We start from the raw sequence: 25387 nt of genomic DNA, 5'->3' as shown, positions 1-25387 counted from the left end.
AGCAAGTATTTACTGAGAGCTTACTGTGTGCTGGGCATTTTCTTAATATTTCAATGTGTATTTAATCCTCACAACAACCCAATGTGGTAGGTTATTGATATCCTCTTCTTAAAAATGAGTAAATGGAGGCCCAGAGAAATGTAATTTGCCTGAGATCAAATTAAGGTTGCTTAAGATCAAACTGCTAAGAAGGGGCAGTTTGAGTCTGAGCTAGTGCTCCTAAGCACTGGACATTTTTGTTGTGAACCACAGTCAGGGGAAGGTTTAATGTTTAGACTCTTTCATCAGAGGCTTTTAACTACACACAATTTTTCAAGCTCAGAAAGCTCACTAAAAACAACTACAACTAACGACTTGACACTTGGAGTTGACAATCCCAGTGCCTTCTGACCTTTGTGGCACTTCTTTGGAACTTAAATCAGACTTCCATGTGCAAGGAGCACTAATTATCATATAACCAAGAATATTAGATAATTATCGTCTAACCTTTGCTAGGTGCTTCAGGATGCCCTTATCTGGCTCAGGTGTGCAGCCTTCTAGAATCCAAGTGATGTGTTGCCCTAAAGAGGCAAACGCCCCCTTCTAGGTGGTCCAGTGGCGGGGGATTTTGAGTTTTGGGTCAGCTTGGCACACCGCAGGCAGCCAGCAGTCACGTTTCACTAATACCTCAATTTGCTACAGCTGGTCTGTGGCCTTAGGAACGAGTAACTCTAGAATTGTATAATGCAAAGAACATACACGATTCAAGCAGTGTGCCCTGAGCACCTTGTACATCTGTACAATAAAAGTTAAAACAGAAGTGCCCTACATTAGGAGAGGAAGTCGAATCGGATGCTGACAGGGTCTCTGTTTGGGGGGGACCAAGAGGGCCTAAGGGTTTCAAGTAGTGACTGCTTCCCCAAGCACCAAGGTTGTTAGACGTCAGACGTCACCCAAGTGGGGTGGAGCCGACGTGCCCCGGAAGTCAAGACGCCCCGCCCCGGGATCGGTGGCACCGCGCCGCGCAGGCGCAGGCGTCGCTGCCGCCGGCGCAGGCGCCACTGCCTCGGGTACTTCCCAGGCTCCGCGCCTGCGCACTGCCGTCCGCCACGCCCCGCAACCTCCTGATTCCAAGGGAGAGACATGGTGCTGTCGGAGCTAGCGGCGCGCCTCAACTGCGCCGAGTACAAGAACTGGGTGAAGGCGGGCCACTGCCTGCTACTGCTGCGCAGCTGCCTGCAGGGTTTCGTCGGCCGCGAGGTGCTCTCCTTCCACCGCGGCCTACTCGCCGCAGCCCCCGGCCTGGGGCCCCGCGCAGTCTGCCGCGGCGGCTCACGGTGCAGCCCGCGCGCCCGCCAGGTGAGCACCTGGCTCGGGGCCTTGACCACCGCCCCCACCCCACCCCTCCTCATCCCCGTTCCTGTCCCAGACCCAGAGCGCAAGTGTCCTGTTCCTTCCGCGAGGCGGGGCCCACCGCGACGTCCCTCCTTCCTGGGCCCCTCCTCACCGCCGCCCCCTGTAGTTTCAGCCTCAGTGTCAGGTGTGCGCTGAATGGAAACGGGAGATTTTGAGACATCATGTCAACAGAAATGGAGATGTGCACTGGGGAAACTGCCGGCCGGGCCGCTGGCCCGTGGACGCCTGGGAGGTGGCCAAGGTAAGCGCCTGAGGCGGGGACGGAAGGAGGAAGCGGCGGGTCACCCAGCACTCGGGGTGGCTATCTGGTCTTGTGGACGCCGGGGCCTCATAAACAGATGCAGAGAGATTGATTGATCAAGGGTCTAGGCGGTTCAGGGGTGGTATGGGGGACCCAACCCAGCTTAGTGAAGTAGAAGCTTTCTTCTACCCGTCTGCTTCCTGAGGGCATTTGAGTTTGTTACCCCTGCTTGGAAAGTTATAGGAAAGATTTCTACAAGAGATGCTGGGGCAAGATGTAGAGCGAGCATCATGAGCACAGGCAGGGAGGGAGGGAGACTTGTGTGTGGCCTGTTTGAGGGTAAGGCTCGCTGAACAGCTCATCAGCTCTTTTTTGGCTATAGGATGCCTAAGGATGACAGAGTAAGCCAAGGGAAGTTAGAGCTAAAATAGCACCTTAAGTGCCCAGTTAAAGGCACTTTGGGGAGCTGGGAATGGGGTAGGCAGCCGGATCTGTCTTCAGATCTTGGCAATGTCACTTACTAAGTAGATAGAGTGGGAAATTTTTTTGCCCAGTAAGGGACGGAGAGGGACAGCCAGAAATGGCTTCCTAACACAAATCGACTTTAGCAGTCAGTCTACATGCCAGTAGTTATCAGCAGGCACAGGGTGGGCACTGGAAAGGAGCAGTGCCTGGGAAGCAGGTGATCTGAGTCCTGGCTCAGCTGCTGTGGTGTGACACTGGGCCAGCTTGTGCTCCGCAATCTCAAAAATGAAAGGAATTGGGGCCGGGCGCGGTGGCTCATGCCTGTAATCCCAGCACTTTGGGAGGCCAAGGTGGGAGGATGGCTTGAGCTCAGGAGTTCAAGACCACCCTGGATAACATGGCAAAACCCCGTCTCTACAAAAAAATACAAAAATTAGCTGGGTGTGGTGGTGCGTGCCTGTAGTCCCAGCTACTCAGGAGGCTGAGGTGAGAGGATCACTGGAGCCCGGGAAGTCGAGGCTGCAGTGAGCCATGATCACACCACTGCATTCCAGCCTGGGTGACAGAGCAAGACCCTGTCTTAAAAAAATTGAACTGTATCAGGGGTCCCCAGACTTTTGGGTATCACGAGCCGGTAAACCCACCACACCTACACCTTCTTCCCCATTTTTTTCCACTGCAGCCATAGAGTTGCTGACTTCTATTTTTACCTAGAAAAGAGAAAAAAAAAAAAACAGAAAGAAAGAAAACTCTGCCCTTTACAATGCCTGTCCCTCATCTGTTTGGTCTCCGTTGCTGCTTTCACACCATTGGAATCCTCTTGTAGCCTGTACTACCTCCTTATACCACTCTTTGCTCCTCTTGGTTGCTGTCACCTACAGACCTTCTAGTCCAACCCCATCCTCTCAGTTTCTGGGCTCCTGATTCTAGCATCCTCTGCTTCACTCCCCCTCAGCCTCCGGCTTGCATGCCCACACCTTGGACCTTGGCACAGAAAGTCTCAGTATCTAACATCCTGCTGGCCTTTGGCACACTTATTCACACACCCCTGCCCCCAACCCTGTGCCCCATACTACTTCCACCTCTTTGAGGCTTCCACTGCTTCCTGAATACCCAGCACCCTCTGTCCTCCTGCCTGCCTTTGTCACCTCAGCTAGCCCAGATTCCATGGCCCATCATTATAATCGGTCCTTTGCTGTTATCTCAGCTTTTTTTTTCTCCTTTCTCTGAACTTGCCTGGCCCAACTCCAGTCCTGATGACATTTTCTGCTTCTGATTAGTGGGAAAGAATCTCACAAGGGAACTAACAGGTTTCACTTTCATTCTTGATCATGAGCCCCAGTGGTCTGGCCACATCTCTCTCTAGGCTTCTGTTTCTGGAGACTACTACTTTTCCCTGGCAAATCCCTGCTCCCGTTCCTCCGCCCTTGCTCATGCTTCACGGAATTGATGGAGGCCCCTGGACATATATAGTTGTCTCTCCTTATCCATGGGTTATTGCTTCCAAGACCCCCAAGGGTACCAAAATCCACAGATGCTCAAGTCCCTGATATAAAATGATGTATGTGGTATTTGCATATTACTTACATACATTCTCCTATATACTTTAAATCATCTCTAGATTACTTATAATACCTGATAGAATGTAAGTGCTATGTAAATAGTTGTTATGCTATATTTTTAAAAAATTTCTATTACTCTTTACTGTTGTATTATTTTTCTGAGAATTTTTCATCCACAGTTGGTTGATTCTATGAATGTGGAACCCATGGATATGGAGGGCTGACTATACTTCCTCTTCTTTTTGCCAACACCAACTAATCTCCATGTGCACCATCTGTTTCCTTCTGCTACAGAGGAGGAAGGATGTCTCTCCTCTTATTGCCTCATACCTCCACTCGTGTGTTGGATCTTATCCCTTTTCTCTTGCTCAAGGCCTTTGAGGCTTCAATTGTCCACTCTCTCTCTTGCAGCTCATTCCCATCTCCATAGAAAAAGCTTTAATATAGCCATGGTTTATTTAAATTTTTTAAAAGAAAGAATTAAACAGTTACCACATGACCCAGCAATTCCCCTCGTAAGTATATTCCCAAGAGAAATGAAAACATACATTCATACAAAAAAATGTACACAGATGTTCATAGCAGCTCCATTCACTATAGCCAAAAGGTAGAAACAACCCAAATACTCATCAGCTGATGAATGGAATTTTTAAAATGCAGTGTCTCTGTACAATGGAATATTGTTTTGCTATAACAATGTAACAAAGGAATTAAGTACTGATACAAGTTACAATGTGGATAAATCTTGAAAACAGTATGCTGAGTGAAAGAAGCTAGTCACATATTATATTTGTATGAAATGTCCATTTTATATAAATTCCATTTAGACTCCATTTGTAAGAAATGTCCAGGCCGGGCACGGTGGCTCATGCCTGTAATCCCAGCACTTTGGGAGGCCAAGGCGGGCGGATCACCTGAGGTCAGGAGTTCAAGACCAGCCTGACCAACAAGGAGAAACCCCGTCTCTACTAAAAATACAAAAAATTAGCCAGGCGTGGTGGCACATGCCTGTAATGCCAGCTACTCGGGAGGCTGAGGCAGTAGAATCGCTTGAACCTGGGAAGTGGAGGTTGTGGTGAGCTGAGATTGTGCTATTGCACTCCAGCCTGGGCAACAAGAGGGAAACTCCATCTCAAAAAAAAAAAAAAAAGAAAGAAAAGAAAAGAAATGTCCAGAATGGGCAAATCTACAGAAGCAGAAGTAGATTAGTGGTTGCCAGGGCTTTGGGGAATGAGGGATGATAGCTAATGGGGATGGGGTTTCTTGAGGCAGTGAAAATGTTCTAAAATGGACTGTAGTGATGGTTGCACACCTCTTTATGCTGGAAACCACTGAATTATAATGTGTAGATGGGTGAATTATATCTCAAGAAAGCTGTTTTTTTTTTTTAAAAACACTTGAATAAATAATTGGAAAATAAGATTTTAAGAGGCCGGATGTGGTGGCTCATGCCTGTTATCACAGCACTTTGGGAGGCAGAGTTGAGAAGATTGCTTGAGCTCAGGAGTTCGAGACCAGACTGGGCAACATGGCGAAACTCCATAACTGTCTCCACAAAAAAATACAAAAATTAGCCGGGCGTGGCTGGGTGCGGTGGTTCATGCCTGTAATCCCAGCACTTTGGGAGGCCGAGGCGAGTGGATCACTTGAGGTCAGGAGTTCAAGACCAGCCTGGCCAGCATGGTGAAACCCCGTCTCTACCAAAAATACAAAAAAAAATTAGCCAGCTATGGTGGTGTGTGCCTGTAATCCCAGCTACTTGGGAGGCTGAGATGGGTGGATTGCTTGAGCCCAGGAGGTCAAGGCTGCAGTGAACTGTGGTGGCACCATTGTACTCCAGCCTGGGCAACAGAGTAAGACCCTGTCTCAGAAAAAAAAGAGAAAAAGATAAATGTCCCTTGATCCATTCTCTCCTGCTATCTCCCCATTTCTCTATCTGCCTCCCATACACAAATCCAGCAGAGCATCTCAAAAAAGAGGTTTCATGCCTGTTCTCCTCTGCTCCCACTTCCTCTTCAACCAACTCCGCCTCGGCTTCTGCCCCTGCCACTCCACTGCATCTGTGACCTCGTCTCTTTTACCTCCCAGAGCCATTTGGCATTACTGGCTGCTCTTGAAACCCTCTTGGCTTTCCTCCCATCTCCCTGGCTTTTCCTGCTCAGCCTCCTTCTGAATGTCTTTTGGCCTTCCTCGGGACTCAGGGCCGGGCCTCTTCTGTTCCCTTATCTGGTGACATTGTCCAGGCCTGTGGAGTTCAATGCTAACTGGCTCCCAAATTGGTGGCTCTAGCCCTGCCCTCTCTTCTGAGTTCTAGATACACACATCCAACTGCTTACTTGCCCCCTCCACTCCATCGCCTATGGAGCACATTTTATTTAGTTCTAAAGTAGAACAGTTTGTCTTTGCCCCCCACGCTATGCCCATTCCCTGTTACCAACTTTCTAGAGTCACTTTTGTTTCAGCTCTTTCCCTCTCAGTACCCCCTCTCTCCTTGTTTGTACCTGCAAAATACTTTTGGAATCTTCTTTTCCATCTCCACATCACAACTCTCACCCTCTCCTACCAGGCCTCTGCTGCTCTGAGCATCTGTGGTCGGTCCTTCACACAGCAGCATGTGCAGTCTTCAAATGGGAATTAGATCGTTCTATAACCCTTGCCTAAAACCCTTGGATGGCTTCCTGATGGCCTTAGAATAAACCCCACACCTTTCCAGAGCCAATAAGGCCCTGCACGATTGGGCCTCTGTTTATTTTCCAGCCCCATCTCCTACTCAGCGAAGAGACAGTGGAGGATAGAGAGAGGCAATAACATGTTTCTCACTGCTGTGTGTTTGGCATGTGGAACACGGTGGTATGCAATACAATTTTAAGACACTGCTTTTATGGTAAGGATGCAGCAGAGCCTCCCTGTTGGCTTCCAGTTCTGAAGAAAGGGAATAATTACTAAAATAAACTTTTAGCAAGGACAGGCACGGTGGCTCACGCCTGTAATCCCAGCACTTTGGGAGGCCGAAGCAGGCGGATCACTTGACTCCAGGAGTTTAAGACCAGCCTGGGCAACATGGCGAAACCCCATGTCTACAAAAAATACAAAAAATTAGCCAAGCATGGTGGTGCATGCCTGTAATCCTCCCAGGTACTTGGGAGGCTGAGTTGGGAGGATCATTTGAGCCTGGGAGTTTGAGGCTGCAGTGAGCTGTGATTGTGCCACTGTATTCCAGTCTGGGCAACAGAGCAAGACCCTGTCTCTCAAAAACAAAACAAAACAAAAACTTTAACATGGAAGAGATTGGCTTATATTGGTGAGAAAATGCCAGACAGGACCTACCTTATAATGGAAAAGAAAAACTACTACACCTGTTTCGGAGGTGACTAAGACCCCACTAACTTTGCATTTTCTTCCCAGCAACAGCTGATTTCAGCAGTTTCTTTTTTTTCCTTTTTGAGACAGGGTCTTGCACTGTCACCCACGCTTGAGTGCAGTTACACAATCTCGATTCACTGCAACCTCCACCTCCTGGGCTCAAGTGATCTTCCCATTTCAGCCTCCGAAGTAGCTGGTACTACAGGCGTGTGCAACTATGCCTGACTAATTTTTTTTTTTATTTTTCAGAGCTGCTTTTCTTCAGTTTCATGGCATTAGTTTGCCTGTTAGTTAGCTTCTTTGTTAACCTTTTTAGCATCCATAATAGACTTTTTTTTTTTTTTTGAGACAGAGTCTCACTCTGTTGCCCAGGCTAGAGAGTAGTGGAGCAATCTTGGCTCACTGCAACCTCTGCCTCCTGGGTTCAAGCGATTCTCCTGCCTTAGCTTCCCAAGTAGCTGGGATTACAGGCGCGTGCCACCACGCCTGGCTGGTTTTTGTATTTTTAGTAGAGATGGGATTTCACTGTGTTGGCCAGGCTGGTCTTGAACTCCTGACCTCAGGTGATCCGCCCGCCTTGGCCTCCCAAAGTGCTGGGATTATAGGTGTGCACCCGGCCCAAAATAGACTTCTTTCAGAGGGTCGGCATGTCTGTGGCTATTAAGGCACAGAAAGATAGTGGTGGTACTGGCTATTGTACCTGTTGATAGGGGCCAGCCAGGGTTTACAAAATTCTGAATTATGTGGGGCTCAGGTGTATGATTTCACCACCATCAGGAGCGTAGCCCTGACTCTCCTTGGCATACATGAGCACTTACCCCAGCCTTTTCAGAATGCTTTCATGAGCAGCTCTGTAGGAGGCATTGTAGTTGCTTGCCTATTGAGATGTGTTTTCAATGGAACAGGTCTCTTAAATAAAAGAGTTTTTTTTGTTGTTTTTTGTTTTTGTTTTTGTTTTGAAACAGGGTCTTGATCTCTTATCCAGGCTGGAGTGCAGTGGTGTAATCAGAGCTTATTGCAACCTTGAACTCCTGGGCTCAAGCAATCCTCCTGCCTCAGCCTCTTGAGTACCTGGGACTGTAGCACACACCACCATGCATGGCTAATTTTTTTTTTTTTTAATAGAGATGGGAGTCTTGCTTTGTTGCCCAGGCTGGGCTCAAACGATCCTCCTGCTTTTGCCTCCCAAAGTGCTGGGATTACAGGAATGAGCCACTGTACCCAGCCTATTTAGAGTTCTTATTGCGAGTAACTTTTTGTTCTAGTCCCTTGGCAGGAGTGTACGCTTGTGATTCTTAGCCTAGTAAAGTTGTTGCGTCCCAATATAAGTTGAGAAATATTTCAGGAAAGAAATACGCCCAAGCTTTCCCATAATACCATTTTGGGGGTCTGTGCCATAAAATTCCTTCTAAAGGCAAGATCCTGCTAGCTTGAGGCCCTTCTGGCATATCTAGTATCTCCCATCCCCGGATTCCATCTGTAACTCCTATGTGGGTCCTACTCGCCTTGCACCGTCTACATAATAATTGCCAGCATTGATGTCCTGGTTACTAGCACGTGCCCAGCACTGTGCTAGTGCTATACCTGCATTCTTTTATTTCATTCTCACAATATCCTTTGAAGTAGATAAGGACAGTTATCCCCCATTTACTGATAAGGAATCTGAGGGTAACTTGACCAAGGTCACAGCTGGCAAATGGCAGAGCTGGCATTTGAACCCAGTTTGCACTCCAAAGCCCAGACTCTTAATGTAATACTTCCATACCAAACTTCCTCAAGTCATTTAGAAAGTGTCCACTTTCATTTTATTTTTAAATCTTTTTATTTAACAACTCAACCACTGAAATTTCAGTAAGGAAAAGAAAAAAGATGCCTTCCAGTTATGCTTTCTGTTTATATGCCATTAAAACAGAATGGAAAGCCTGTTATATCATATGTATCTAATAGCAGGGATAGTACAGCCCTTCAGTTATTGCCCTTGGCCAAGGTTTAGCTGTGACACTGTTTCCCTACTTGCATTATGGGCTCATGAGGCTCTAAGTTGAAACCTCAGTGCATAAGAGAACTTCAGTCATCATTTGGAAAATAGACAAGTAACCATTGCCTTTCCATCTCCTAGAGTTGGAAGAGGCTCAGGTCCCCCTCCTCCCTCCCTTGCTATAGGCCTTCATGCCCCGAGGACTAGCAGGCAAACGAGGACCTGAGGAATGTGATGCAGTTGCTCTTTTAAGTCTCATCAACTCCTGCGATCACTTCGTGGTTGATCGAAAGAAAGTCACAGAGGTAAGAGCTGTCAGATTCAAAAGCATACCCTGAGTCAGTTGGGTCTGTGCTGTGAGAGCCAGTCGTGAGCTACACCTGTGATGCTAAGCCAACCATGCAGGTATAGCACGTAGTAGCTCCCCGGAACAGTGGTGTACAAAGAAAGTTAGACTTGGGTTCGAAGTTGGCATCACTAAGCAAACTAGTGTGGCTCATATCATGTCTTCTGTGATGTCCAAGAACCCCAGTGCAAATGCAATCGAGTAGTTCTCCTGAATTAGTTTCCTAACAGCTCATTGTGCCATTTGCCACTGAAGTAGATGAACCTAAAAGTCTCTTCCCTGTTCTGCCATAAACAGAACCAAAGTAATTTTCCTTATTAAAAAAAATACAGAACATTGCATCATTCTGCCCGTTGTATGCCAACATTTGAATCCTACCCTTCTGAATCTCATTGGCTAAGCAGCTGCAAGACCAAATGGTATGGAACTGAAGAAAATGTGAACACTGATGGATAACAGTGTCAGAATAGATCACTGTGCTTGTTAGATTTCCTCTGGGAAATTTAGATTTTTCTCTAGTTCACAAGAGAACAACTCATACATTTATTATCCTGAAGGTCATTGGAAACAGTGTATAGCTATACCTGGATTAGTTATAATAGGTAGAGAAAATGCATGTATCTTTTGTCTGCATACCAGCAACTACCAGGATTGAGACTCCTTTATGATATCAGCAGAAACAAAGAACTGTCATAGTGGTTGACCCCTTTGATACCTTTTAACCAAACTGTGGAAGACTTTATATGAATTATATATTAATACATGATCAGATGACCATTTTTCTAAAGATAGAGGCCAAAGTTTATTTTCTTTTCATCACGGTTTCCACATCAGGAAACTCCCTGGACCCAGCTTCCTGGTGCTCCAACAGTATTTAAAAGACTTTTGTATTGTCTGCTTCATCCTTTGGGTATACCAAGAGCTGATGCGCTTGCTCTTTGGCAGGTTGTTTTAAGTTAAGGGATTTTGGGGGAATGTGGAATACCCAGCTGGCCACAAGACTTCAAGGGCTAAGGATAGTTGTAGGCTTATTTGTATTTCTTACCCTGACTAATGTATTATTCATGTGACTGGGGATTGAACATCCCCTCAAGCCTCAACGGCACTGACAGGTACCTACAGGTTATGTTAGGAATTTCTGGATTGCTTGGAAATCTGCTCCAGAGACTCAAGGAGGGAGAAAAGGCTGAACTGTTGCCCAGGAGCCATCTTTTTATTCCTAGAATCCTGTGGCCATAATCTGGCTTATTGTCATGTCTTATTTGTCCTGCATGATTTTTTAAAATTTCAAATTAGTTGTCATAAAAATCTAAATTTCCAGTTTTCTCATGAAAAATCAGAAGATCTGGGAACACAGGGCTCATGTAACTCCCATGGCAACGAGCTGCGTGTTAAGTAGAGGCTGCCCCTTGAGATAGGGCCTCTGCTTTCCAGTTTGCCCCGAACCAGTCTTTTAGTAGGGAGATGACTCCTTACCATTACACATGGCCAGCTTCCCTCAGGCTACCTGCCTGACCCTTGAAGGCAAAAGGAGAACTTCACTTCTTGGTGTCTGCCCTCTAGACAGGATGAAACTAAATGTGGATCCAACTTGCGGGGCTGGAGGGCTGAAGTGTCCTCCACTCTGATACAGGTACATGCCAGATTATGCCCATGATCCCAAGAAAGTTCCAGCCCTTCTCATCTGAAGACTGTTCTTGTTGATTTTGTAATTAACAAAGCCTCTCTATGATTTTTTCTTTGGGGTGAAAGATCTCACTTTACCCCGTTGTTTGATTTTGAAGCCTTTTATCTTTTTGTCTTTCTGCAGGTAATTAAATGTCGTAATGAGCTCATGCACTCTTCAGAGATGAAAGTATCTTCTACATGGCTTCGAGATTTTCAGATGAAGATCCAAAATTTTCTGAATGAATTCAAGAACATCCCAGAGATTGTGGCAGTATACTCCAGAATAGAACAGGTAAAAATCATGTTTAATAGTTCTGGCATACAGAATGAAGAGAGAGAAAACAACAACAGCCACACATTTAGAATTTAAAGTTTATTAGATTTAACCTAAATGTTAGAATGTAAGCAGGGGAAAGAATGCTGATATGAAATCTGTAATTATGCTGGGCTGAGAAGCTTTTCTGTGGTCACAGTGCACTATTAATATGGATCCATTTCATTATGTTTAATTATAAATTATTTGAGTAATTCAGTGGAATATCTTCTTCATGAAATCAGTTCATATATTTGTGTGGCAATCCCTCAGCTGTTGACGTCTGACTGGGCTGTTCACATCCCCGAGGAAGATCAGCGAGATGGGTGTGAATGTGAAATGGGAACTTACCTGAGTGAGAGCCAAGTCAGTGAAATAGAAATTCAGTTACTAAAGGAGAAACTTCAAGAGATATATCTTCAAGCAGAAGAACAAGAGGTGTTGCCTGAAGAGGTAAAAGAAAAGTGTTATAGGCTCTGTGTGAGTAAACAACCCAAAGAAAGATTCTGGGGAGGAGGAGTAGCTCATCTTAACAAATAATTAATTGTGTTTTTGATTTATAAGTCAAATAATTTCCAGAAGTGTGAATATGCTTTTGGCACAGAGTAATATTACCTCTTAACAAATATTTTCACTTTCACATCAGCAAACATTTGAATGCCTAATCTGTACCACAAAGTGGAAAAATGTGATAAAGGCTACAATAGAATTCTGAAAAAAATGCTCCAGACGTTCTCTGCTGGTCAGGTGGATTGCCAAAAAAGATTTTGCCAAGAAGATGCTGTTGAGCTGTGGCTCACAGAATCAAATAAGAGTCTGACAAATTGGCAAGAGAAAAAGATTCTTCTTGGCAGAGGGCACAGTACTTGCAAAAGCAGGAAAGGATAGTCTGAGCCTGGGCAAGAACAGGTGAGCACACGAGCTATGGCCAGGTTTGTGGATGGTAAAGTGGGCTGGAGCCACATGCCAAAAGGTTTCCTAGGCCATGCCACGGGGTTTGGGCTTCGGCTTCATTCCCAAAAAGCAGTCAAGAAAGGGTGATAGGATCAGATATAGCTTTGAGGAAGTTAACTCTTGTGGTAGTTGGAGGTTGGATGAGTGGCTAGCAATTACCCAGAAGGCTCTTGCAGTCGTGTGAAGGTGAGAGAGAACAGAAACTAGGGGCTGTGGTGGAGCTGGGTTCTGGAGGCAGTGCCTGAGCAGAACTGATGGATCTTGGTGGCCAGGGAGATTACTTGGAGCATGGCATGGGGCTGGAAAAGGGTGGAGAAGGTGGGGAGAGGAATGTTTAAAAGATCATCAATGTTTCTAGTTTAGGACCTGCAGACTAATGATGGTCTAAACTACCAAGTACAGGAGAAACAAATCTCCTTTGTCACATGCAAGGCATAAAAGAAATTAACAGTAGTAGAATTATATTCCAGTAAGGTTCAGAAATATTCCAGCACTGGCTGAATTAGACTTCTAGATCACCAGGAGATATTGGAAAAATCATTTCACCTCTCCATTCCTCCTTGTCCAAGGAAAGTAGTTTTGCTGGTTACCTCATTAAACATAGGGAGAGTTTATTAAATGCAAATTCACGGAGCTGTGCTCCTTGCAGATAACTATGCCTGTATTAACCATTCCAGCTTTGATCCAGGTGCTTTATTCAGCATGGTGAGCCCCTTTAGCACAAGGACTTGGTACCCCTGGTTTTTTGGGTGTGCCCACCATGGTACACCATAGGTATTTAAAATGATGTATTAGAATGTTTATCTTCTCTTTTCTAAATACATGTGTTTGAGTTCCTCTGTCTTTATTTTATAATGCCATTAGAGCCCCAGTTTTCTTTCTGCTGCTGTTTTCAGAAGCTAGAGCCAGGATTTTGTGTCAGTTGAGAGCTGGAAGGGAACCTGGCAGTCATCTTATATCCCCTGCTTTGCATGTGAGGCAAGGGCCCCAGGGAGCTTGCACTGGGGCTGAGGGCTGGCCCGCAGGTCTCCGCCTTCTGATCCTGTGGCTTCCCGCCTGCTGTGCTGCAGATCTTATATACTGAGGAGCTGGCAGCTGTACATTTTGAACCCCCATTATCTGTTTTACAGAAAGGAAATAGGGATTAATTGGCTTGTCTTCTGGGTGGAGTCTCTAGGTGGAGTTGATAAATTCTCATTTTTCATGCTTTCTCTTCAGCAGACCATGGCATTTCTCATAATATTTCAGTTGGTCAAAACGTGAGGATTGATTGGCATGTTGCCTCAAAAAAGTTGGAGGTCAGGTTTCTACATATATGAAATTTGACGTCTTCAGAAAGTTCAGTACCGTATATGATTTTCCATCTTCTTTAAGGTTAGTTGCCAAAGTCAGAGGATTTGTTAAGACCAGATTTCAATGAATCTAAAATGCTGTCAATTGTAAAACATACCATTATTTCAGTTACTTCTAAGAAAGAAAAAATAATGCTGCCAGTTTATTACAAGACACTATCAATGGTAAGATGCATTCTCATTTGAGACGTTACAATAGGAAAAAAATGTGCATCCCGGGATCAGGAAATACAGTGATTATATTATGACCCCAGGACTTTTGTTATGAATGTTATCAAGACCTGTTTATTGTTTTTGTTAAAACAGTAGGGGTAAAGGCGAGGTGCGGTGGCTCTTGCCTGTAATCCCGGCACTTTCAGAGGCCAAGGTGAAAGGATCACTTGAGCCCAGGAGTTTGGGACCAGCCTGGGCAATGTAGGGAGACCCCATCTCTTAAAACAAACAAACCAACCAACCAAAAAAAGTAGGGGTAGGGTTAGAAAGCTAAGTTGAGAAAAATGATTGATGGTGGTAATTCAGTGTGACAGCTCCTACAAACACATCATGGAGTGCCACAGAGAGCCCACCATCTCCACGATTTTCTATTTGTTTGGCGAACCTTAAAGGTATAGAACATTACAAAAAGTGGGTGTACACTGTGCATGTATTGCTGTGATTGTGAGATTTTTTTTCTGCTTCGGAGCCAAATGGGAGTAGCAGCTGCTCGGCCCCCTTGTAACACATGTGGAGTTTGTGTTGGCCATGGGCTCATCTGCCCCAGAATTCGGCTGCCACCTAAGTGCCCTTCACATAGTCCTGCCAGCCCTCATTGCTCTGTTAAAAAAAAAATCCAACTAAAGAACATTGAGCACAGTTAGTGGCTAAAAAACTTGAAAATAATTTTCACAGACTTTAAAATCATGACTGATTTCTTAAATCCTGGTGAGCCACCTTCACAGAGACCTGCGGGGAAGCTCAGGGATAAGGGACGATGACAGCGTGTACTCAAGGCCATTGGGGAAAGGATAGAAAATGACACTTCATTTGTTATATTCTAGAAATTTTTATTGAGCACCTACTGTGTGCCAGGCACAGTTCTAGAAGCTTGGTATGCATCAGTGAATGAAACAGACAAATATCTCCATAGTGGGAGACAGATACTAAACAGTAAACGTAATAAGGTAATGATGTGGGGCAGTAGAAGGAGAAATCCAGTGTAGAGCAGAGGGAGGGCGATCAGGATTGGCAGAGCGGGGACGAACGTCAGGTTGCAGTAGGGTAGTTAGGGTGGCCTCTTTGAGAAGGTGAGACTTAGCAATACCTTGAAGGAGGTGAGGATTAGCCATGTGTGTATCTAGGGGAAGAGGACTTGAAAGAATAGTGGGTGAAGAGGTCAGAGAAGTGAAGGGAGAGGAAGCAGTTCCTACTGGGCCTTGTGAGCCACCGGGATGACAAAAGGAGCCACTGGCTGCAGTGGTGAGGGTACCACGGGGTACTGGAGGGGAGGGGCCAAGATAGAAGCAGGTAGACTGGTAGGAGGCTACTGCAGTGGACCAGGTAAAAGATGGTGGTAGCCAGGCTGAGGGTAGAAGTGTAGAGGTGATGTGAAGGTGGGCAGATGTGGCATGTGAGAGAAAGAAAGAGATCAAAGCAAGGCCAAGAGTTTTGACTTAGGTGACTGGAAGAGTGAAGTTGCCGAGCGTCTTTTACCTCCAACAGTAGACCAGCACGTAGTAGACTGTCAGTAAATTGGACATTTATTAAATGAATATAGTTAGGAAGGAGGGAATGGACCAGAGATGCTGCTAAGTGCTTTCAGTAGCTTATTTCTGATCCTCACAAGAATCCTAGGTGGTGGTGTTATCATCATCCTTAATTTGTATACCAAAAGTAAGCTCAGAGAGGTCAAATATCTTGGCCAAAGTCACACAGCTAGTTAAGTGACAAAGCTGGGCTTCAGTGTCCAAGTCTGAATTTTCTACGTCCCAAATTTTTCTAGTACTTTCAGTTTTTCCATCTCTACTTTCTCCTCCCCCTTTACGTATAAACATGCAAAGCCTTCCCTGTTCTTAATACTTTTTTTTAAAGCCTCCTTTTGATTCGTCCTCCCAACCCCAAGCTAAAATAATCACCCCAGCCAGAACACCTCTTAAGCACATTTCAAGAGTAAATGCATTTGTTGCATTTCACAAAGGAGAAAACAAGTTCCAAGAAATGTCAGCTATGGGACACTCCTGTTGAAGATAATGGGAAAGAAAGGCAATTTGGGATGGAAAAGAGAACTGAAACCTTGAGCAAAAGAAAAGAAACTAAGTGGAACAGAGCACATCAGTCCTGAGAGTCTGCAGGGGGGGTCAGGAGGTAGCAGCACAAGGACCGCTGTTCCCGGGTTATCATGTGAGAAAGTCTCCGCTCAAGTGGAGGGGCACCCCACTGAGGGCAAAAGTCCATCTGGGAGCATGCATGTGGTGCCCAGGCCCTGCTGGTGCCATCACGGACATCTGATTAGAGCCTCAGGAAGACCCTGAGGTGTGTCTAGGGCACCGGGCACGGTCACTGAGAGCTAACGATGCAGTGCCCACAGTTCCTAACGCGTGCTGTGAACAATGTCATCCGTGTGATCTTCATTTCACATGTCTGTGGTTTCCAGATTTATTATTTAAAGCCCAAGCATCTTGCAGGAGCTCTAGGCTAGTTTCCAGCTGTGTATTAACCAGCTCCTGAAGGGCACATTCCCGGTCTACTTACTGACCAATCTGAAACCCTGTGGTCATCTGCAGCTCCTCCCTGTCCCTCCCCACTCCCTGTGCATCCTGGCCACAGCCATCCACCTCCCTCCCATCCCCAGCAGCCATGATCTGGCATCTGGCTCTTTCATTTGCTTACTTCACGATAACGTGAGTATTTGCTGGGGTTCCACCCCAGACCTGCTGCACGGGAATCAGTGATGTACACTCTGCAGTTTAAGAACTACTGCTCTCTTAGGGCAGGGTGCTCCGTTATTTTTCTTCATTAGATTTATATAACCCTGACTTAACTTGCAGTTGAAGGTTCCCCATTTAAAAGCATTCATCGCTGGGCACGGTGGCTCACACCTGTAATCCCAGCACTTTGGGAGGCCGAGGCGGGCGAATCACCTGAGGTCAGAGGTTTGAGACCAGCCTGGCCAACATGGCAAAACCCCGTCTCTACTAAAAACAAAAATTAGCCAGGCGTGGTGGCACGTGCATGTAATCCCAGTTACTCAGGAGGCTGAGGCATGAGAATCGCTTGAACCCGGGAGGCGGAGATTACAGTGAGCCGAGATCACACCATTGCACTCCAGCCTGGGCGACAGAGCAAGACAGTGTCTCAAAAAAACAAAAAATATACACACACACACATACACACACATATATATATATACATACACACATATATATACACACACATATATATATACACACACACGTATATATAAACATATGTATATATCCATACAGGTACAGAACTCAAAAGGGATTTTATTTATTTGTACACATACACAGGTGTGTATGTATAAAATGAAGCCCTTTCATGTAAAGGCAGGAAGTTTTAAAGCAAAAAAATGGAAGGAGACAAGCGAATACTCCCTTGTATACCCCCAGAACCAGTTATCCTGGGTCACTTTTTTTTTTTTGAGTGGAGGATGCTTTGTTTTAAAGGATTTGTTTTGTTTTTCAAACTTTAACCTGTCTGTGGACAGATGCCTGTAGCCAAGATTTCTGTCTCTTGGGCACGTGAGTAGGAGCCAGTCTGGAAGCTAGTAGGTTTTTCATTTGAATTACAAATCTGCTATAAAATCGTCTAAGCTATACATTGCATGGTTTCCTCTTGCAGCTCTCAAATCGACTAGAAGTGGTGAAGGAATTTCTGAGAAACAATGAGGATCTTAGAAATGGCCTTACAGAAGATATGCAGAAGCTAGACAGCCTCTGTCTACATCAAAAACTGGATTCACGGGAACCTGGGAGACAAACACCTGACAGGAAGGCCTGAGGTGAGTTCAGGCAGATGATGGTGTTAAAGAAGGACAGAATCGCCTCATCTCTTTCCTGTCTATTCTCTCATGTGAGGCCATCATGAACACACAACAATCTAATCTGAAGTTTGCCTTTGTCCTTATTGTTTCAAAGAAAGGACACTGAGGTTTGTGTTCTTTACTTAATGATTCTTACGTCTGTGAAGTAATTCAGCATCAACTCCCTGTTTAGCCAAATATACCTGAAGTCATTGGTCTAGAATTAAATGAATCAGCTTTATAACATAATCAAAAAGCATTTCTGCCTTAAAATGACACCATTGATGCCTAGCTCTTACCATGGCATTAATAGCAATTGACTAATTTCCATAAGAACTTCTTAAAATGAGTAACTGTCTTCTGCATTTTACTTTTTCCCCCCTCAAATAAAAAAAAAAATAAAACATTCTCTTTCATTTTAGGTTGCCCGTCAACAAAAATCAGGCATGTTCTGTGAAAGTCAGCATGGCTTCCATCTCAGACATCCTTTTCTGTGCAAAAGGAAAAAGTTACCCGAGTAATGTACCCAAACAAAAAAGAATTTTTGTTGTTTTGTCCTGGACTTTCCTCTAACTCTTTGGAATTATTTTAATATTTATAAACTTGGGGTTGTATAATCTATTGCAATAAAAAATATTAGATACTCTATGCCAAAACTTGCTACCAGGCCAGGTGTGATGGCTCACACCTGTAATCCCCAGCACTTTGGGAGGCCAAGGCGGGCGGATCACCTGAGGTCAGGAGTTCGAGACCAGCCTGGCCAACATGGCGAAACCCCGTCTCTACTAAAAAAAAAAATACAAATATTAGCCAGGTGTGGTGGCATGTGCCTGTAATCCCAGCTACTTGGGAGGCTGAGGCAGGAGAATCGCTTGAACCTGGGAGGCAGAGGTTGCAGTGAGCTGAGACCATGCCACTGTACTCCAGCCTGGGCAATAGAGCGAGATTCTGTCTCCCAAAAAAACAAAAAACAACAACAAAACTTGCTACCATCCAGGGATTTTTTGCTACTTAAAAGGTGAATTTCTTTTCTGGTCCTAAACTGTAGCTGCTTAACTTAGTAAAGGCTGTGTTTGGCCAGGCCTGTGCCAGAGGCTCACCTGGAGTGCTCCACCCACTGGCAGGCAAGTCCTATTCCTATTCACCCAGGATCCCCAAGGCTGGACTGGGATATAAATGTTGGGATAGGAAAGAAATATTTCCTTTTTAGAGGAAAGCAAGAAGAAACATTGCCTGAAAGGTGATTTTCTAGTCATTTCCAATTAGTACAGAAATGTTACTGCCTCTGGGTGCAGTGGTTCACGCCTGTAATCCCAGCACTGTGGGCGGATCACATGAGCCTAGGAGTTTGAGACCAACCTGGGCAAGATGGCGAGACCCCATCTCTACAAAAAAATTTAAAAATTACCTGGGCATGGTGGCACACACCTTTAGTCTCAGCTACTCAGGTGGCTGAGGTGGGAGGATCCCTTGAGCCCAGGTGGTCAAGACTGTGGTGAGCTGTGATCATGCCACTGCACTCCAGCCTGGGTAACAGAACAAGACCCTGTCTCAAAAAAAAACCCCAAAAACTGTTACTACTAGGTTGCAGTAGCCTAAGGCAGTAGGGCAAGGAGGTGAGCCCAGGCTGGTCTGTGGGGAGCTGGAGAATGGTGACTCAAGTGACCAGTGGACAGGCAGGACTCAGGCCAGCATTACAAGCGGGGATGTCAGGCAGGAGCAGGGGAGCTTCTCGCTTGGCAGCTGGTTTATGGTACACTTTTGAAAAGTAAGCTCCCGGGGCCTGGCCCTCACATGCTCAGTGAATATTTGTCTGAAGGGTCCCCTCATAGCTTGGGAGTATTCACAGGCCTAAATGTTAGTTATACTGTTAACTAAGCCTCGTCCTTCGTTACGAAATTTAAAAATGAAATTGCAACATTCTTGTGGAAATTCAAAGACATCATTTTCTTTCAACAAATTCACACATTCGTTCATGCTTCTTCTATACCTTTTACCCCTAAAGTCATCCACTCCTGACTTCCTCCTGCTGGTTTCCCAAACTGCGCAATGACTGCCCCATCATAGGCAGTGGTCCGTGGAGTCGGCCTCACTTTCACCTTTCCCTGCATCTACTTGTTTCCAAGGCCAGTGGTACTTAACTGGGTCAAGTTGCCTGTGGACCTTCAGGAACAGAATTGCCATGTTCCTCGCTGCCTGCAGGAAAGGCTCCATTCCAAGCCCAGTGAAGATGTGTGCCTATCCAGCCGCCCACCAAGGATGTCATCTGTAGAATGGGTGGAGGGCAGGGGTTTATTTGGTATATATTATTACATTTAAATGCACTTAATATCACTCTGTAAAGCCCAGATGAGTGCAAGTGTGCCTGTGACTTCCTCCTTTAATCTGTCCAAGTAGTATTTAGTCTTTAGTCTTACATTTTCTTTCTCCCTTTATTTCATGAAATTCCTTGCGAAAACTTCAACAGTAAAGAAAGAAATTTCGTTCATCTCACAACTCTTCCAAATGAAGAAACTTAGTGAAATATTTCCAAGCTTCTAGATATGAGGTACAAAACTTGGGATCAAATGGAATCTTGATTCACTAACCAATTTAAGATCTGACTTCTAATTTTAGGAACTTTGGGTTATGAACGCTTCCATTTTATACCTGTGTCTAGTTAGTTTCTGCCTATCCAAGAAGCTTTTATCAAGGGTCCACCATGTGCCAGCCACTGAAGTAGATATAAATACAAGGATGTGTAAGGTATGGATGATGGTATACGAGCTGTCATCTTACTGGATTTGTCCGCTCTGATAAAGATACGGTTCCGAAAACTTTTTAAAGCCCTAGAGAGGGCTTTAAGGCAGTGTAGCATCATACATAGAGACATCAACCTGTTCATATCTTTCTATTTAACAGAACTGTGCACCTGGGCACAAGGGTGTGCACAACAGGATGTGTACAGCAGCACTGTTAAAGTGTAGCACATCCATACTACAGGATCTTATGCAACTGTTGGAAAGAATGAAGCGATGCTGCACTGTGGTCATGCAGTGATCTCTAAGACTTATTAACTAGAAAGCAAAAGGTTTAACAATGCATAGCAGCTGGGTGCGGTGACTCACGCCTGTAATCCCAGCACTTTGGGAGGCTGAGTAGGGCGGATCACCTGAGGTCAGGAGTTTGAGACCAACCTGGCCAATGTGGCGAAACCCTGTCTCTACTAAAACTACAAAAATTAGCTGGGCCTGGTGGCGCGTGCCTGTAATCCCAGCTACTCGGCAGGCTGAGGCAGGAGAATCACTTGAACTGGGGAGGTGGAGGTTGCAGTGAGTCGAGATCACACCACTGCATTCCAGCCTGGGTGACAGAGGGAGACTCCGTCTCTAAAAAACAACCCAAAAAAGAAAAAAAATGCATAGCAAGCTGTAATGCTCTTTGTGTTTTAGAATAGTAGAGGTGTGGAAAGTTGTTTGCTTTTCCCCAGTTTTTTTTGCTGTGTTACCTCTGAAGGGAATTGAGGTAGAGGGGAGAGTTAGAAGGAATATTCGGCTTTTCTATTTTATATCCTCCTGGGTGAAATTTTTACAACAAACATGTACTGGTGTATTTTGAAATGTTTTTAAATTTTTGTATTTCAAAATAATAAAATATAAATTCAAACTGCAAGCTGGCTGTGTCGCATTTCCTGGACTATGTTGTAGCCTCCATTCCCCTATTTTGTAGCTCCACCTCCAGGGTCACCTGCAAATTGTCAGGGTCGTGGGAAGAAGCCCAGCAAATGGATCACTTTCTACATAGGGCTGTCTGTTTCATCGTGAAGCGCCTTGTCTTCGTCCAGCAATATGATTTGTTCTCAGCCTCTCCCTGGGACAAAATATGTGGCTCATAGTTTTGAAAGAATTAGAGGAAAAAAATGATATTAGCATTATAGTTGCAAAGATAAAGCAGTTCTTTGGATTTAGCCTGTTCTTCACCAGGGAGCTCAGAGTACCTAAGGAGGAAGACATTACATATTCAACTCAGAGTAAAACACCTGATTCTGGGAAATGACTAAAGCGTGTTGGCGACAAAAACTGGAAAACTAGCTCTGCCAATTCAGGAAATGTTACTGGTTTTATAAAGTTGTGGAGATCTGTAGACAGTTTAAATTGCCAAGGTTAGAAAGGATTACGTTTGAGAGTTTGGGAAGATTATGAAATGATTGTTACCCTAATGATTTAAAAAGTTCATTTTTATTAAAGTATGAATTACTTACTTGGCTTTAAACACTAATATCCTAGACAACAAAGGGTCTAAGTGAACCCAGCTAACTTAGTTGGGTGGGCATATTATGAATTAGATGCCGTAAGTGGAGCATTGCATTATTGTGGAGGTGTTGCAATCTTTTGGATATTTCCTCGAATCGTTTTGACCTCTAAATTGTAAGTATAGAGTAATAGGAAATTAGCAGCAGAGGTTACCTCCTTTTCCCTCACCAGGTTAATTAGAAACCTACCTGCTCTGAAATGTCTTCAACAGACAATGGCCTTTTATTGAAACAGACTCAAATTACAAAATGCATATTGTAAGACAACCTAAAAATATATTAATTTCTACTCATGAAATCATTAGTGAAGTGGATATAAAGTTACTCATTTCATAACTTTAAGCACTGGTTTTTAATACTGCATTGTAGACTGAATTATCTAAAACATTAAGACCCACTGTTATCTTCCAGAGATTTCTGCTTCTCAAACCCATGCTCTATGATATATGCGTGTTAGTAATGACCACAAAACTGTAAACTGAGCATTTTGTGACCTCTCTTTGGGAAGGTAGGCAACAAATTTACATGCTTTACTTTCCTACTGACTACCAGAAAGGCATGAGAATTCTTATTTTAGCACCACGTGTGGTAGCCAGCATCCAGGATGGCCCCTAACAATGCCTGCTTCCCATCCTCATATTGTCCTCCCACAGTGTACCAGAGTTGTTTTGTGTGAACACAGCAGAAGTGATGGTATGTGACTTCCAGGATGAAGCTGTAAAAGGCTAGAACTTCCATCTTGGGCTATCTCTTGGAACACCACTCTGGGGGAAGCCACGTCACAAGCAGCCGTATGGAGAGGCCCAGATGACAAGGAACTGAAGCCTTCTACAAACAACTATGAGCTTGGAAGCAGATCTTCCAGCTCCAGTCAAATCTTCAGAGACTGCAGCCCCAGCTGGCAGCTGAGAGTCCTTGAGCCAGAAGTCCCCCACTAAATCACTCCCAGATTCCTGACCTTCAGAAATTATGTCAGGTAACTGTTTTAAACTAAGTGTTGGGGTGATTACACGGCCATAGATAATACACTACCCCCATAGTTCGTTTCCCACCCCATTACTCCCCACTCCCCCCCAACCCTGTCCCCACATGCAGAATTTCGTGAAACACAGAGACTGCCCATAAAGAGGACTTCTGCTTTAATGCCAGAGAAGATAAAGGGGAATCTTCTAGAATTCCACTAATGTGCCTGTTTTGTCCAAGAACTGACGTCTTCAGAATCTTTGATAGTGCTTTTAAATTTCTTTGCATTTGAAACCTCTATCTAAAGCAGGATTCAAACACTTCTAAACACCTACTTTGGGGTTCACCAGTAAACACTCTGGAACTTTCCGCATCCTTCAGACGCAGGGACAGGGGAAATTTTTCGGTCAAATCGTAGAGGGCAACCTCTGCTATGTAGATGATGGCCTTAGCCTACTGCCCCACCACCCCACCCTTCTCGTTTCCCTTTTCTCGGCTCTGTGGTTTAAGAATCCGTAGGAACCCCCAAGATTCCTAGGGGAATACTCCGAGCTGCCGCTGTTGACCACTGACCCCTCACCCCCAGCTCTAGCTAGCATTCAATAGAGTGATAGGTAACCAGTTTTGCAAACTGCCATTTCCCCCGTTTTTAAGGATAACAAAAGGAGGAAAGAATGATTTTGTCGTTTTACCTATTTACCTAGAATCCAGGGTTGATGGCAATTGTCCTCAGAATTGTTTATCCTGTCTCCATGGCAGATTCTATAATTGCTCTCCGTCACCAAGAGACCCTAGGTTCCCTTGAGGCCACACTGTACCTCACGACATTCATTTAAAACCCACTTCGAAACATTTCCCTCAGTAGAAAGAGCCCCCAGACTTTTTCTGATGCACAGATTTGTGACTGCACCAAGTTGTGAGTCATGTGTGATACTAAGCAACCCTGTTTGCTCTGGACATCCGAAACAAGTAACAAAAATATGTTCCCAAGAGAGCTTTAAAAAAAACCAAAAAAGCTACGAGTTAGTGAATACTGTGAAGTGCTTTTCATTCAGTCTTCCTCCCCCATATAAACTATCTTGAGTTGCAGGTCCTGTGAAGAGAAAGACCAGCTAATCCACCCTCCCCTTCTAAAAATCATTTCCAGTTTACAAAAGAGGCAACACTCCAGTTCAATGTTACTTTGTATTTCTTTATTAATCAAACTGCAGGTTTAAGTCAGACTCGCACTGTTTTAGAGTCAAAACCGAAGTCTTCATCGGTCTTTTTTCAGGAGGAATGGCAGTTCAGTGCTTGTGACCTGCAGAGATGAAATCAGGCCCTCTCAGTTCTTAAGAAGCTTGTTTCGGGGGCTGGGAACCCGGGCTGGTGGCAGCGGCGGCGGTAGCCAGAGGGTCGCGGGCTTGAGGGTCGCGGGCTTTAGCCTCGGCGCCGCCGCCGTAGTAGTAGAGTAGGTAGCGACTGGCCTGCACACTCTGCGCCATCACGTTGGTACAGTGGCACGCCATCAGCAGCAGGTTTCGAGGCTGTACGAGGTAGGCGAAGCGCATGAAGATCGCCGAGTACAAGATGAGCGCTGTTGTCATGCGGCCACTGATGATCTCTGGCGACGCCTTCATATCTTTAAAGGCAGCCAGCGGAAGGCCCCAGTTGAACGCGGGACCCCAGAAGTGAGTGCTGCTCACGTATTCCCGGAACTCCTTGCTCTGGAAGTTATCTCTCATCTTCCGCCACAGTACCGCCATCCTCGCCATGATGGAATAGCCGTAGGCGTGCCTACGGACCAACAGCCAGACCACAGCGAAATAGAGCGCAAAGCCCAGTACCCGCAGCCGACCCTGACTGGGCACACGCTTGCGACCTCGAGCCTTCGCGTGGCTGCCACAAAGTGCGCCGACAGCACGTGCCGGTGTTCTGTCGGAATGAAAGGGCGTGGTTTCACCCTGGCGCCTTCGCGTTGACTGCCGTAAAGTGCGCCAGACGGCACATGCCGCTGTGCTGTTGGGGCGAAAGGGAATGGCCTCACCCGCGGGCCTTTGCCTGAATGCCGTTAAAGTGCTGCAGACAGCACGTGCTCCTGTTCTGCGGGGGTGCAAGGCCGTGGCTTTGCCCTCGCGCCTTCATGTAACCGCTGTAAAGTGCTCCAGACTACATGCCAATGTTCTGCGGGGATGAAAGGGCGAAGCTTCGCCCTTGCGCCTCAGCATGACTACTGTAACGTGCTCCACAAGCACATGCAGCGGCTCTGAGAGGGTGAAGAGGCCTGGCCTCCTCCTTGAACTTTTGCCTGACTGCCGTAAAGTGCTCCAGACAGCACCGGCCGCTGTTCTGTGGGGGTGAAAGGGCGTGGCTTTGCCCTTGTTCAGACGTGACTGCTGTAAAGTGCTCCAGACAGCACGTGCTGCTGTCGTATGTTCCTGTGGGGTTTAGGGGAGGGGCGCAGCCTCACCCTTGCACTTTTGCGCTTTCCATGGACTG

At 45.5% G+C, this 25387-nt stretch overlaps 2 protein-coding genes across 6 annotated transcripts; one reads left to right on the top strand and one right to left on the bottom strand.

Annotated features, from left to right (window-relative positions):
- Positions 1–1044: 1044 nt before the first annotated feature.
- On the top strand, positions 1045–21306 carry CXHXorf38 (chromosome X CXorf38 homolog). Of its 5 annotated transcripts, none has more exons than XM_054472517.2 (7): positions 1045–1338; positions 1502–1636; positions 9190–9309; positions 11161–11310; positions 11605–11784; positions 17475–17634; positions 18078–21306. In XM_054472517.2, the coding sequence occupies exons 1-6, from the start codon at positions 1123–1125 to the stop codon at positions 17631–17633; spliced, it is 960 nt and encodes a 319-aa protein (XP_054328492.1). In that variant the 5' UTR covers positions 1045–1122; the 3' UTR covers position 17634; positions 18078–21306. The 5 variants fall into 5 exon arrangements, with proteins under 5 accessions (XP_054328492.1, XP_063516869.1, XP_054328493.1 ...); XM_063660798.1 differs by having other exon boundaries at positions 1064–1338; positions 11605–11811; XM_063660799.1 differs by lacking the exon at positions 9190–9309 and having other exon boundaries at positions 1061–1338; positions 11605–11811.
- Positions 21307–24080: 2774 nt separating this feature from the next.
- On the bottom strand, positions 24081–25177 carry MPC1L (mitochondrial pyruvate carrier 1 like). Its single transcript, XM_054471984.2, has one exon. The coding sequence runs from the start codon at positions 24661–24663 to the stop codon at positions 24241–24243; it is 423 nt and encodes a 140-aa protein (XP_054327959.1). The 5' UTR covers positions 24664–25177; the 3' UTR covers positions 24081–24240.
- Between the last annotated feature and the right edge of the window lie 210 nt (positions 25178–25387).

Source organism: Pongo pygmaeus, chromosome X, assembly GCF_028885625.2.
Source record: "Pongo pygmaeus isolate AG05252 chromosome X, NHGRI_mPonPyg2-v2.0_pri, whole genome shotgun sequence".
Lineage (NCBI taxonomy): Eukaryota > Metazoa > Chordata > Mammalia > Primates > Hominidae > Pongo > Pongo pygmaeus.
The sequence above is the reverse complement of the archived record's forward strand: the minus strand, read 5'-3'. Positions and strand labels throughout refer to the sequence as shown.

Excerpts from the sequence above, each read along its gene's own strand:
- MPC1L (XM_054471984.2), bottom strand. The coding sequence starts at position 24,663 with ATGGCGAGGATGGCGGTACTGTGGCGGAAGATGAGAGATAACTTCCAG.
- CXHXorf38 (XM_063660798.1), top strand. The coding sequence starts at position 1,123 with ATGGTGCTGTCGGAGCTAGCGGCGCGCCTCAACTGCGCCGAGTACAAG. Across the intron at positions 1,339-1,501 it reads GCAGCCCGCGCGCCCGCCAG|TTTCAGCCTCAGTGTCAGGT; the intron begins GTGAGCACCTGG and ends CGCCCCCTGTAG. Across the intron at positions 11,812-17,474 it reads AAAAGTGTTATAGGCTCTGT|CTCTCAAATCGACTAGAAGT; the intron begins GTGAGTAAACAA and ends TTCCTCTTGCAG.